Source organism: Diabrotica virgifera, chromosome 8 (genome assembly GCF_917563875.1).
Source record: "Diabrotica virgifera virgifera chromosome 8, PGI_DIABVI_V3a".
Taxonomy (NCBI): Eukaryota; Metazoa; Arthropoda; class Insecta; order Coleoptera; family Chrysomelidae; genus Diabrotica; species Diabrotica virgifera.
In genome coordinates, this window is record NC_065450.1 from 7,065,040 (window position 1) to 7,077,886 (window position 12,847).

At 36.4% G+C, this 12,847-nt stretch overlaps 1 protein-coding gene across 3 annotated transcripts in view; it reads right to left on the reverse strand.

Annotated features, from left to right (window-relative positions):
• Positions 1-12,028, reverse strand: part of LOC114338660 (dynamin-1-like protein) — a 90,208-nt gene extending 78,180 nt beyond the window's left edge. For 2 of the 3 annotated variants that reach the window (XM_050658171.1, XM_050658170.1), the window contains exons 1-2: positions 11,721-12,027; positions 11,516-11,660 (exon numbers count right to left, since the gene is read on the reverse strand). In XM_050658171.1, coding sequence (XP_050514128.1) covers positions 11,516-11,660; positions 11,721-11,822 — 247 coding nt within the window. In that variant the 5' untranslated portion in view covers positions 11,823-12,027. Of the gene's footprint in view, positions 1-11,515; positions 11,661-11,720 lie in introns of all 3 variants that reach the window. The other variant, XM_050658169.1, reaches the window with a different exon arrangement.
• Between the last annotated feature and the right edge of the window lie 819 nt (positions 12,029-12,847).

Sequence of the window (12,847 nt, forward strand, 5' to 3'; positions counted from 1 at the left end):
AGGGATTGACATTGGAAAGTGCAAGAAACCTAGCGCAAGATCGGAAAGCATGGAGACTACAATGCCAAACTCAACTCCACCAGCCTTACACCTAAAGGTAGAAAGGCTTAGGACTAAGTAAGTAAGTAAGTGGTTACTTCTGCTAAAGAAATTCCCGTGAGATTGATTAATGTCAATGACTACCCAGTGACCATCAAGAAGGAGACAAAAGTAGGAACTTGTGTACCCGTGACGTCCATAATCCGCCAGACGTCAACATCAGATAATTCCAACGACAAGTTCGACCAAATGGTTGCAGTTGCAGGCCAGTCTCTAAATCAAATGAAAAAAAGAAAATTAAGGGAATTTCTTAGGCAATATCGTGACATATTCGTACCGAAAGGAGGAAAGACAGGAAGAACGACAGTTGTCAAACATAAAATTGACACTGGTACCGCTAGGCCAATTCGTCAAACAGCTCGACGATTACCACAGGCGAAGAGAGAGGAAGCTGAAAGGATTGTTCAAGAAATGAAGAAAGACGGGGTGATAGAAACTTCTACGAGCCCATGGGTCTCTCCGGTGGTCCTGGTCAAGAAGAAAGATGGAACTACGAGGTTCTGTGTGGACTACCGTTTGTTGAACAATGTTACCAAGAAAGATAGTTATCCTCTGCCTCGGATCGACGACACGTTGGACACATTGGCTGGAAGTAAATTGTTTTCTACGTTGGACTTGAAGTCTGGATATTGGCAGGTAGAGATGGATCCAGTGGACAAAGAGAAGACGGCCTTTACGACAGGATCTGGATTATGGGAATTCAACGTTATGCCGTTTGGACTCTGTAACGCACCTGCGACATTTGAGAGGCTTATGGAAAATGTGTTGAGAGGGTTATCTTGGAAGACGTGCCTGGTGTATTTAGACGACATAATCGTTTTGGGGGAGACGTTTGAAGACCACCTAAAGAATTTAGAAGACGTTTTTAATCGACTTAAAGCTGCCCAGTTAATGTTAAACCCCAAGAAATGCCAGCTATTTCAAAGTAAAGTCAATTATCTAGGCCATATAGTCAGCAAAGAAGGAGTGGCCGTGGACAAAGGAAAAATCGATTCCATTAAGGAATGGCCGGAACCAACTGATAAACATCAAGTGAGAAGTTTCCTGGGACTATGTACTTACTACCGGAGATTCATTAAGAAGTTTGCAGATATCGCTAAGCCATTAACGCGACTTACAGAGGAAGCAAGGGATTATTGCTGGGATGGAGACTGTCAAACGGCCTTTGAAACTTTGAAGAGGCATTTAATTACAGCGCCAATATTAGGGTATCCACTGCCAGAAGGAGAGTTCATCTTAGATACGGATGCAAGCAATGTGGGAATTGGAGGAGTGCTGTCGCAGATCCAAGGAGGACAGGAACGAGTCCTTGGATATTTTAGTAAAGTGCTTTCAAAACCTGAACGAAATTATTGCGTCACGAGAAGAGAACTTCTAGCAGTAGTAAAATCAGTGGAACACTTCTATCAATACCTCTACGGAAGGAAGCTTCTAATCCGAACCGACCATGCCGCCCTTAAATGGTTAATGCAGTTTAAGAATCCAGAGGGTCAGATAGCCAGATGGATTGAACGACTTCAAGAATATGATTTCAAGATCGAGCATCGGGCCGGAGTTAGCCACAGGAACGCTGATTCTCTATCTAGAAGACCGTGTCCAGCAGAATGTTCCCATTGCAACAAAACAGAGTCAAAGGAAGCAGCAGTACTAAGAACAACAGTGGTCAATGACGAGTGGACGCCTACCAAGATCAAGGAAGAACAAGAAAAAGATCCAGTTTTACAGAAGATTCGACAATGGAAAGAAGAAAATCGTCGACCATCTTGGCAAGAAATATCAAGCCTAGGCTCAGTAGTTAAGACGTATTGGGCCCAGTGGCACTCATTTATCTTGGAAGACAGCTTGCTTAAACGAGTAATAGAAAATGATGATGGTTCGGTGAGGAGAACACAGTTGGTGATTCCAAAGAGCAGAGTAGCCGAAGTACTTCGTCAGTTACACGACAGTCCATCAGGAGGGCATTTTGGTGTAAAGAAGACCCTTCAGAGAATTCGGGAACGATTTTATTGGATGAATAGTTCCGACGATGTGAAGGACTGGTGTAAGAAATGTACTACCTGTGCTACAAGTAACGGGCCCTACCGGAAAAGAAAGGCTCCTATGAGACAGTACAATGTTGGAAGTCCGTTTGAAAGAATAGCTTTGGATATTGCCGGGCCATTTCCAGAAAGTGACAATGGATGCAAATACATGTTGGTGATAATGGATTACTTCACGAAGTGGGTGGAGATCTACGCAATTCCAGACCAGAAGGCCGCCACTATTGCAGATGTGTTAATCAAAGACTGCATCAGCCGATTTGGAGTACCTCTGGAGATCCATAGTGACCAAGGAAGGAACTTTGAGAGCGATCTATTTCAAGGAATCTGTGATAAACTAGGCATGAAGAAGACAAGAACCACGGCCTATCACCCGCAATCGGATGGAATGGTGGAGCGTATGAATAGGACAGTCGGCAAGTATTTGACAAAGATGGTGTCCAATCATCAACGAGACTGGGACCAGTACCTTCCGTTCTTCGCAATGGCCTATAGATCTGCTGTTAATGAATCAACTGGCCAAACACCAGCAAAAGTCCTATTTGGACGTGAGATGCGTCTACCCTGTGATCTAGAGTTTGGATGTCGACCTGGAGAAGATGTTGCTGGTGAGGATTACGTGAATGAATTACGAAGAAGAATGGACGATATACATGAGTTGGTCCGTTCTAATCTTCAGATCGCTAGCGACCGAATGAAGAAACGATACGATACCCAAGCTGAAAAGGGATGTTTCAAGGAGAACGACAAAGTCTGGCTTTATAATCCAAAGAAGCGAACAGGCTGCTCTCCCAAGTTGCAGCAGTTCTGGGAAGGTCCGTACCTCATTGTCAAGAAAATCAATGACGTTATCTACCGAATAAGCAAGATTCCTAGGGGAAAGCCGATGATAGTCCACCATAACCGGTTGGCGCCGTACGAGGGAGACCACGACGTAGATGAAGAAGTGGAAGTCAACCAAGTTCGAGAAATACCTGACCTTACCTTTGAAGAGTTCATGGGTGCCTACGGAGGTACCAGTAAAGCAAGACATGGTGTTACCACTGAAGAAAAGCGAGATCTTCTCGCACTTCCCGATGACTATTCGCTGGCCCATACTATCCCGGCCAGTATCAAAGACGCACGAGGGTTGGCATCCGCCTTCCGAAGGAAGTTTGGTCGAGTTGCAGAACTTCAATGCCAACTGCCAGCTCCTGGCAAAGCATTGAAACTCCAAGATGCATCACGTTACCTATTCTATCTGGTAACAAAAGACACTGTCCATGACCAACCTACCTACCAAGATGTATGGGATGCATTAATTCAATTGAGAGAGCACGTGTTGGAGTCCGACGTGCAAAAGTTAGCCATGCCAAAGTTAGAATGCAGCCAATTAGACTGGAGAGTTATCCGAAATATGGTAGAAGAAATTTTCCAAGACACCGAGGTCCAGGTGTTAGTCTGTTGCAATCCGCATAGTTACCGGTGCGGAGAGAAGACCGTCCCCTGTCACTTTTATACAACTGGGAGTTGTAAAAGAGGGTCCAGTTGCAGATACCAGCATCCAGTTCCAGTCCCGACAAGGTTCCAGGAGGAACCATCTTTTGAGGAGGGGGCAAAACGGTCCCAGGCCGGCCCTGTCAACGCCAGAACTTTCTGGCGCCGAAGTGTCTGAAACCCTGTTCGTCGGCGAGACAGCTGTTTACGAACGTATCGGCATATCTAGAAGGTCACCTAATACACCTTTCTTTTGTTGCTTTGTAAATAATACACATCTTTCGATTTTTTCTGGAAATCAGTAGATTAATTTTTATAACTATATAAAGAGACATTTTTGAAATTAGAGTTAGTTATAAATTTGTAGTCGTCGGTCGAGTAACATTTTTCGATGTTCGGACGCGAAATAAATGTAAATGTAAATGGTACATATTAGACATTTAGATAAATTGTTGTTTTAGTGTAATCTTTAATAAAGCCGTGGTTATTTTGTAACGAATAGAAATAATGTAGTATTTTAATGTTAAGTTTGTAAATTAGTGTTATTAAAGGATATAAATTCAGTGTTCTTTATTTCTTTAAGTGTAAGTTATTAAAAATAAATAAAGTCAATTCAATTAAACTTAGTGCCTAAAAACATAAACAATAAAATAGTAGAGTCAATCGCGTAACACTATCAATGATTTTTTAAAGTAGGCAGATACAGTATGCTTATTTACTCTGAACTATAGTTACTATAGATACGTGGCTTAGACTAATATTGCAGAACACCTTACATTTGTGCTTCTTCTTTTTCTTTGAGCATACACAAAGTTCTGTCTGTTTTTTCAATGTACCTCCAGTAAGTTGACATTCCATTATTTTGATGGTCTTCTCACTGATTGTCCTACTGGGAACTGTCTCTCACCGAACTTACTACTCTATTTGTTAACTTCTCTGGTCATTGTCCAGTTAGTAATGCTTCGAGTAATGCTTTCCCATAGCTCTGTCCCATACTGTCTTATTATCAATTTTTTGAAGGATCTTCATGACTGCTGTTTCTAGCAATCTTTTTGTCCTCTCTGTGTCAGGTCGTGTTTCTGCAGTGTATGTCATTAATTATTAACATCATAGATATTCATTGAATACAATAATTATGAAGAGATACCTCTTACCACAAACCATATTTTCATTAGTAAGCTTTTGACTAAGAGAAAAGAACTAATGATTGCCCTGGAAAACTTAAAAATCCCACATAAACTTTTAATAAATATGACAATGAGAACTACCAAAATTAGCATAAAGACACAAAGAGGCGAGACAGATGAATTCATTATAAATAAAGGAGTGAAACAAAGAGATGCCTTATCCACGACACTGTTCAATCTGTTTAGAATTAGTATGATAGAATTGATTCAAAAAATGACATAACCCAGACATCCAAAGTGAAAATTATCCTTCAACATCAAATTGTTCTACATGGTCCATATAATGTTCAGAAAAAAGTCACACCATTTTGAGCGTCGGGTTTGGGGGGGGAAAGGGGGGAGAAGTCCGTAGATTCATAGTTTTTTGTTATTCGTCAATATTTCTAAAACTATGAGGTTTAGCATGAACAACCTTCTATACAAAAATGTTCTACATTAAATTTGAAATAAAAAGGCCCTATACATAATCCTTTTAAAATGAACGGTTCCAAAGTTACGGAGGTAGTATAGTATAATTGGTCCAAAAAAAGGCCTAACCCAGACATCCAAAGTAAAAGTTTTCCTCCAACACCAAATTGTTCTATATGGTCCATATATTGTTCAGTAAAAAGTTACACCATTTTGAGCGTCCGGTTTGGGGGGGGGGAGATAGGGGAGAAGTCGGTAAATTAGTAGTTTCTTTACGTTTTTCGTCAATATTTCTAAAACTATGTTTAAGTGTAAACAATGTTCTACACAAAAACGTTCTACATAAAATTTAAAACAAAAATAGTCCGATCCATAATTGTTATAAAATCAAGGGTTCCAGAGTTACGGAGGGTGAAATGTGGAGATTTTCGATACTTTTTATATTTTTTCCGCGATCCCGGAATATTTTTTCCCGGTGGGCGATTTGAGATTTTCAAGGGGGCGATAGAGCGAAGGGGGCTATATGGGGAGCGACAGAGAAAGGGGGAATAAGGGGGGCGTTTAACATCCGGCAAACGAAAAATGTAATTAAGAAAAAAAAATACAATCGATACTTTCGATCGGATATCCATCGGATAATAAAAAGTAAATATGTATACCAATGCAGGTAATAAAAACACAAACATCTCGTCTAGAAACAGAGGGCACTAAATCATAATACAATTTAATTCTATAGGTATAGCCGCCTCGCAAATCGGCTAGAAAATTTAAACCGATTACGACAAAATTTAGTTTGGCAACGTTGTGTGAAGGGAACACGGGAACACTACAGGGGAAAAAGATAAATATGGCCAAAGCGAAGGGAATAGTCGGATCATTCCCCAACTTGAAATCTTCTTGTGGTGATTCTGAGGATCTTCAAACATATTGCCTTCACCGTCAAACATTGAAAGAAGATCTGCAGTCCCGATTTCAAGATTTAACTAGTCTAAAAGTACCAACTTAGTTTATCAATCCTTTCAGCGTAGAAGTTTTAACGGCATGTTCTTCTCTTCAAGAAAGCGTGATTGATTTGAAACATGATGTTGAAATTGAAAATCTGTTTCGGTAGTGTGCAGGTAATTGTGTGCATTTTAGCAGGTAATTTTATTGTTTTTTACCAATTTTGACAAAATTGGCCAAATTACTAACTATTTAGTAATTATTAACTATTTAGTAATTATTTTTTGGCAATTTTACCAAAATTGGCAAAATTACTTACTAAAATCACTAGCCAGTTTTGTCTGAGTTTAGCGAACCGACTATATGAAAGATTTTGGCCGAGGATAAAAGAAGTTTATCCAATCTTGTGGAATGCAATCAAATTACATTACAATTAGCATTCCCCACAACATATCTAGTGGGGAACGGTTTTAGTTCTGTGTGTATATTGGAAAACAAACAAAGAAATAGGCCCGACATAATAGAAAGAGCGGATTTGAGGCTGCTATTAACCAACATTGAGCCTGACATAAACAAATTAAACATATACTACCTCCGTAAATTTGGAACCATTCATTTTAGAAGGATTATGCATAGGGCCTTTTTTGTTTCAAATTTAATGTAGAGCATTTTTGTACAGAAGGTTGTTTATGCTAAACCGCATAGTTTTAGAAATATTGACGAAAAACTTAAAAAACTACGAATTTACCGATTTCTCCCCCCTCTCCCCCCAAACCCGACGCTCAAAATGGTGTGACTTTTTTCTGAACATTATGTGGACCATATAGAACAATTTGGTGTTGGAGGATAACTTTCACTTTGGATGTCTGGGTTTGGATCTAGTTATACCATACTAAATATACAGGGTGAGGCAAATAAAGGGCCTATTAGAAATATCTCGAGAACTAAAGGCAACAGAATCATGAAAATTGGAATAAAGGGGTTTTGAAGGATGGTCTATTAAATGAAAATATTTTCATGTCTTTGCAACTTCCGGTTATGCCGGAAGTTGCTTATAACTTCGTTTTTTTAATGGAACACCCTATATATTTTTACATTTTTGGATTTTCTTTGATGTCTTCTTTCTTAAAATATGAGGTTTTGTAATATTATACAGGGTATTTTAAAAGATAATTACGTTTTTTTATTAATTTCGTAGCAAAATTAACACCCTGTAGAATTGTAGTAGTTTGACATCTAAAACTCTACTTACGTTCAAATGATTTTTAATATACTCTATTATTGTTAAGAATCATTAGTATAGCTAAATTTTTAATTTTAGTATACAGGGTTGGTTGAAACTCGAAATGAGTATTGTCTGAGTTTTCTTAAATAGAACACCCTGTATTTTAGTATTGCAATGAAATGATATTTTATGGTACTTTTTTATTTCTTAAGCATTCCCTATACCTAACTGCTTTAATTTGTGCTTAATTGTTAATCGCACCAACAATATTAACTATAGTTTTTTTTACTACAAAAACGTTATTACGTAGGTCAAAATTTTTGACGTAAGAGAACTGTCAAAACATTAGAATGTGACTTTTCGTTATTGCCATGTTTTTATAAAAGTCACATTCTAATGTTTTGACAGTTCTCTTACGTCAAAAATTTTGACCTACGTAATAACGTTTTTGTAGTAAAAATACTATACGTAGGTATTTTGATAGCTAAACCATTATTGGTAATTTTAAGGACCAGTCTGGATTAATATGTATCTATTTCTGAAAAATTATTTGGGATTGAGTATTTTCACGGCCAACCTAATAAAATTTTACGTATTTTTTGTTGCAATTATTGTTTAGCTTGAATCACCAATAACTCACAAATTAAAACAGTTAGGTATAGGGAATGCTTAAGAAATAAAAAAGTACTATAAAATATCATTTCACTACAATACAAAAATACAGGGTGTTCCATTTAAGAAAACTCAGAAAATACTCATTCCGAGTTTCGACCAACCCTGTATACTAAAATTAAAAATTTAGCTATACTAATGATTCTTAACAATAGTAGAGTATATTAAAAATCATTTGAACGTAAGTAGAATTTTAGATGTCAAACTACTACAATTCTACAGGGTGTGAATGTTGCTACGAAATTAATAAAAAAACATAATTATCTTTTAAAATACCCTGTATAATATTACAAAACCTCATATTTTAAGAAAGAAGACATCAAAGAGAATCCAAAAATGTAAGAATATACAGGGTGTCCCATTAAAAAAAAAAAACGAAGTTATAAGCCACTTCTGGGATAACCGGAAGTTGCAAAGAGATGAAAATATTTTCATTTAATAGATCATCCTTTAAAACCCCTTTATTCCAATTTTCATGATTCTGTTGCATTTAGTTCTCAAGATATTTCTAATAGGTCAATTATCTGCCTCACACTATATACTACGAAATATAAACAAAGGGAACCTAAGAACAAGAGGTGGACAAAAAATCGCCTACGCAGACAACATTGTTATTATTGCAAAGAATAGAAACATAATGAAAGAAATGCTAGAAGAAGAGAAAGGGGAGACAATGGGACTCAGATTAAATGAAGAACAGACAAAAATATTAAGACTATGGAAAACAGCAATAAAAGGAAAAACCAAAATAGGAAATCAGAGTTTGAAGATGTAGAAAATTTCAAATACCTGTGAGTGACAATAAGCAAAACGGGTGAAAGAATACCAGAAATAAAAGAAAAAATATTGGCAGCAAATAAAGCATATTTTGCAAATAAAATATTACTTAAAAGCAAAATACTGACTATTAAAACCAAGATGAGAACGTATAACACCATAATTAGACCAATATTATTATACGCAGCAGAAACAATGACGATGACTAAAAAAGATGAAGAAAACTTAAGAATAGTGAAGAGAAAGATCATGAGAATCATACTGGGACAAATCAGAACAGAGGAAAATGAATATAGAAGCCGAACAAATGCAGAGATTAGGAAAGTACTGAAAGAAGATGTTGTGACCAAAATAAAGCAATGCAGAGTTAGATGGTTAGGTCACATCTGGCATGCAGGAGATGAAGCAGTGACATATGTTATGATAGAATGGAATCCAGGAGGAAGAAAGAAAAGAGGAAGACCAAGATCAAAATGGTTGCAAGAAGTCGAAGAAGACTTAAAAGACGCAGGAGTCAGAGAATGACAGAGAAAAACTAGAGACAGGAAAAAATGGAGAGAAATCGTTAGGAAGATAACATAAACAAAAGGGACAGATCCAGATTAACAGTGTGTCAAATCCTTGGAGCTCTATGCAAATTCAGCTCACATCTCCCACTACCTAAACCTAAAGTAGTAGGATGTTACGAGAATTAGTATACAAGTGGCCACCCTGTTAGTCAGTTTTAGGATTCCAACCCCAGTGTATGTTGCAACATAAGGTTTTTTAATAGAGATTTTGTATTGTCGGTGTGATTTTCTTATCATTTGTAGATTTGTATCCTTTAATGTAGGGCTTTCATTTGTATTGGGTACATTCCATGTCAAATCACTCAGGCAAAAACTTTTGGATCTCCGATTTTTCTGAAACTTGGTGTATAGCTTCTGCGGGACGTAAAAATAAGATACTTAAGGTCAAAAAATCTTCTTCTTTTTTTCTCAAAATGTTATTTTATGCGATTTTACAATGATTTGGTGTTTATTTAAACTTATTTGCATTGTCTATCGTAAAGTATCAATGGAAAAAATAATATTTTAATAGAAGGGACTCAAAAATGTCATTATATGGCATTATAACAAGTTATTTTGATTCAAAACAAGTTGAAAAAATTTTATAGTGTTGTAAACGTTATAATACCGTTTTTTACATTTTCCTCTATTCCCAAAATACATCATAATCGATTTGGCTGAAAATTTGCTCACAGATAGCCAAATAATAGGACTTTAAGTGGTTAGAAGGATTTGAATTATATTACAATACCAAAAAAGTTACATGCGATAATGTCAGACTCAAAAGTATATTAGTCCAGTCGGGATAGTATTTGACCTTGCATACCGAGAGCTGCCCAAAATTTTATTTTTCTAATCCTTAGGGGGATCAATAGTAGCCTAAATTTAAAATCGGGATTGAATTTCACCATTACATTAACCACCATCTTGATTTTAAAGGAGAAACGTTTTGAATATCTCCGCCATTTTTAACTTTTCGACAAAAATGCTAGGAACTGAAATTGTTCCAAATAAATCGTATTTACAATTATTACAATTTATTTTTAACAATTTTTGTTGTGAGGTCGACATTTTCTGAGTTTATTGTACTTACAGTAGACGCCTCTATTTTTGACTATGATATTGCATGTAACTTCTTTGGTATTGTAATATAATTCAAATCCTTCTAACCACTTATGCCTGGTTGCACCAACAGATCTTAAGCTCCGGCTTAGCTAAGCTCTGCTTATAGATAGGACCACCGGAAGTATCACTTACGTTGCACCATAATTTTGGAATCTTACCTTGTTATCAAGTATATCTATTATTATATTATTATGATATTCCTATTATATTTTATTGTAATTATATTACATTATTTCTTATGATATTCTCGGCTTAATCCTAAGATCTGTTGGTGCAACCAGGCATTAAAGTCCTATGTTTTGGCTATCTGTGGGAAAATTTTCAGCCAAATCGATTATGATGTATTTTGGGAATGAAGGCAAATGTAAAAAACAGTATTTTAACGTTTTATACACTACAAAATTTGATCAAAAACTTGTTTTGAATCAAAATAACTTGTTATAATGCCATATAATGACATTTTTGAGTCCCTTCTATTAAAATATTATGCTTTCCATTGATACTTTACGATATAAAATGTAAATTTGTTTAAATCAATACCAAATCACTGTAAAATCGCTTAAGGGAATGGGTACGTATTTTCAGCTGCAATGCTATTTAAACAGGGATTCGTTTTTTTTTCGAATCCTGAGAAAACTAATAAGTATTTTAGAAAAATTGAAACGCAGAATGAAAGATTACGTTCTTACAGAGGGCCGAAAGTCCCTGAAAACTTTTATAATGTTTATTTTAATAAGTTACAGAGGTGAAAAACTAAGAGAAAATGTAGTGTGATTTTTAATTTCAAATATCTCATTCAAAAGAAACTCTTTATTTATTCTAAGAGACTTTCGTGTCACACAAAAAATTGGCCAGCGCAAGTACATGTAATAATAATTGTTACATGTACTTGCACTGGACAAGTTTCTTTGTGACACGGTGACAGGAAAATACAGCGTGTTTTATATGTTCATTCATGGGTATGTTCATTCAAATATAATGTGTGTGTACCGAAGGTTAAATTAGAAAAACACTTACCATCAATAGCACTTCTATGTTCTCTATCTTCTTTGGGACAATAGACTAACTGAAGCACCAAAGGTCTTCTGGTAACGATACCAGTGCCTCGGGGAAGAAAGGACTTTCCTACCAAACTTTCAATAACCGAACTTTTTCCGGAACTCTAAAAAAAATTAAATTAGGTTATGTCATAATTAAATTAGATGCAAATTTTTAATTTTACCTGTGATCCTAAAACTATGATTTGAGGTAAATGAATAGCGTCTGTGCCAACAGTATTAAATACATCTTGCAGTTTATTAATAACTGGAATAAGGGCTTCCATTATTTAGGTTTAGGAATAAGTACAAAAAATATCGATTATTTTACGTGACCTATTTCTTCTTAGAAAGCAATTCACAGTGTCATTATTTATATTGACAATACAGTATTTCAATTGAGTATTTCCAGTTTAATAAAAAGAAACTCCTTCACTTTTGTTGAAAATGGATTTGAAGTTTCACTTTATTTCAAATATGGCATCTGTCGATCTGTCACTTCTGTCAATGGGTGCATTCAGCAGAAGCAATCGCTAACTAATCGATTAGTGATTTTCTGCTGAATGCCACATAAATTGTGGCATGTAAATCACAAATCGATTACTAATCGATTAGTTAGCGATTGCGTCTGCTGAATGCACCCATTGACATAACCTTTAGGCAAATTTTCTCGAGTAATTTTACGGTTACGAGTGTTACATTCCGACGTTTGATACATAAATCATAGACAATAAAGATAGACTAGTTCAGATATGGGCCGCTCTGTGCATCGAGGTGTGGTGTAAAGTCAGCTTTATATTTACGAGTACTCGAATTCGAGTTACTGTACTCGGAGTGCATCTCAGAAGTATAAACGGCTTCTCGGAACCTCTTGTCACTCAGACACAAGTACGCGGAGTACGGATCGGAGTTGAACGCAAACCGAGTAGAGACAGGTTGCATGGTAACTTTCCACCAATCAGCATCAAGAATCTAATGGCGGGAGTGACGTCACCCAGAATGCTGCATTTAAATTCATTCACTTCACTCATTGAAATGAACTCGGAAAGTAGGAATGTATAGGGCTTCCCAAGTAGCAATTTTTCGACGCATTGGTTGTCAGTACAAACAAATGCACTGTATATATCGTTGCCACAGTGGACTTTCAGTTGTTTCGGCCAACGACCCCTAACCCGACTGACATTACTATGTTACAACGTTAAGTAATATCTTTAGTTATATGGGCAACTAAGTTATTACTATTGTGACAACTACATATCACAGTTAAGTTTTTTCAACAATCGCAACTACTTAAAAACGTTATAATGCTAAA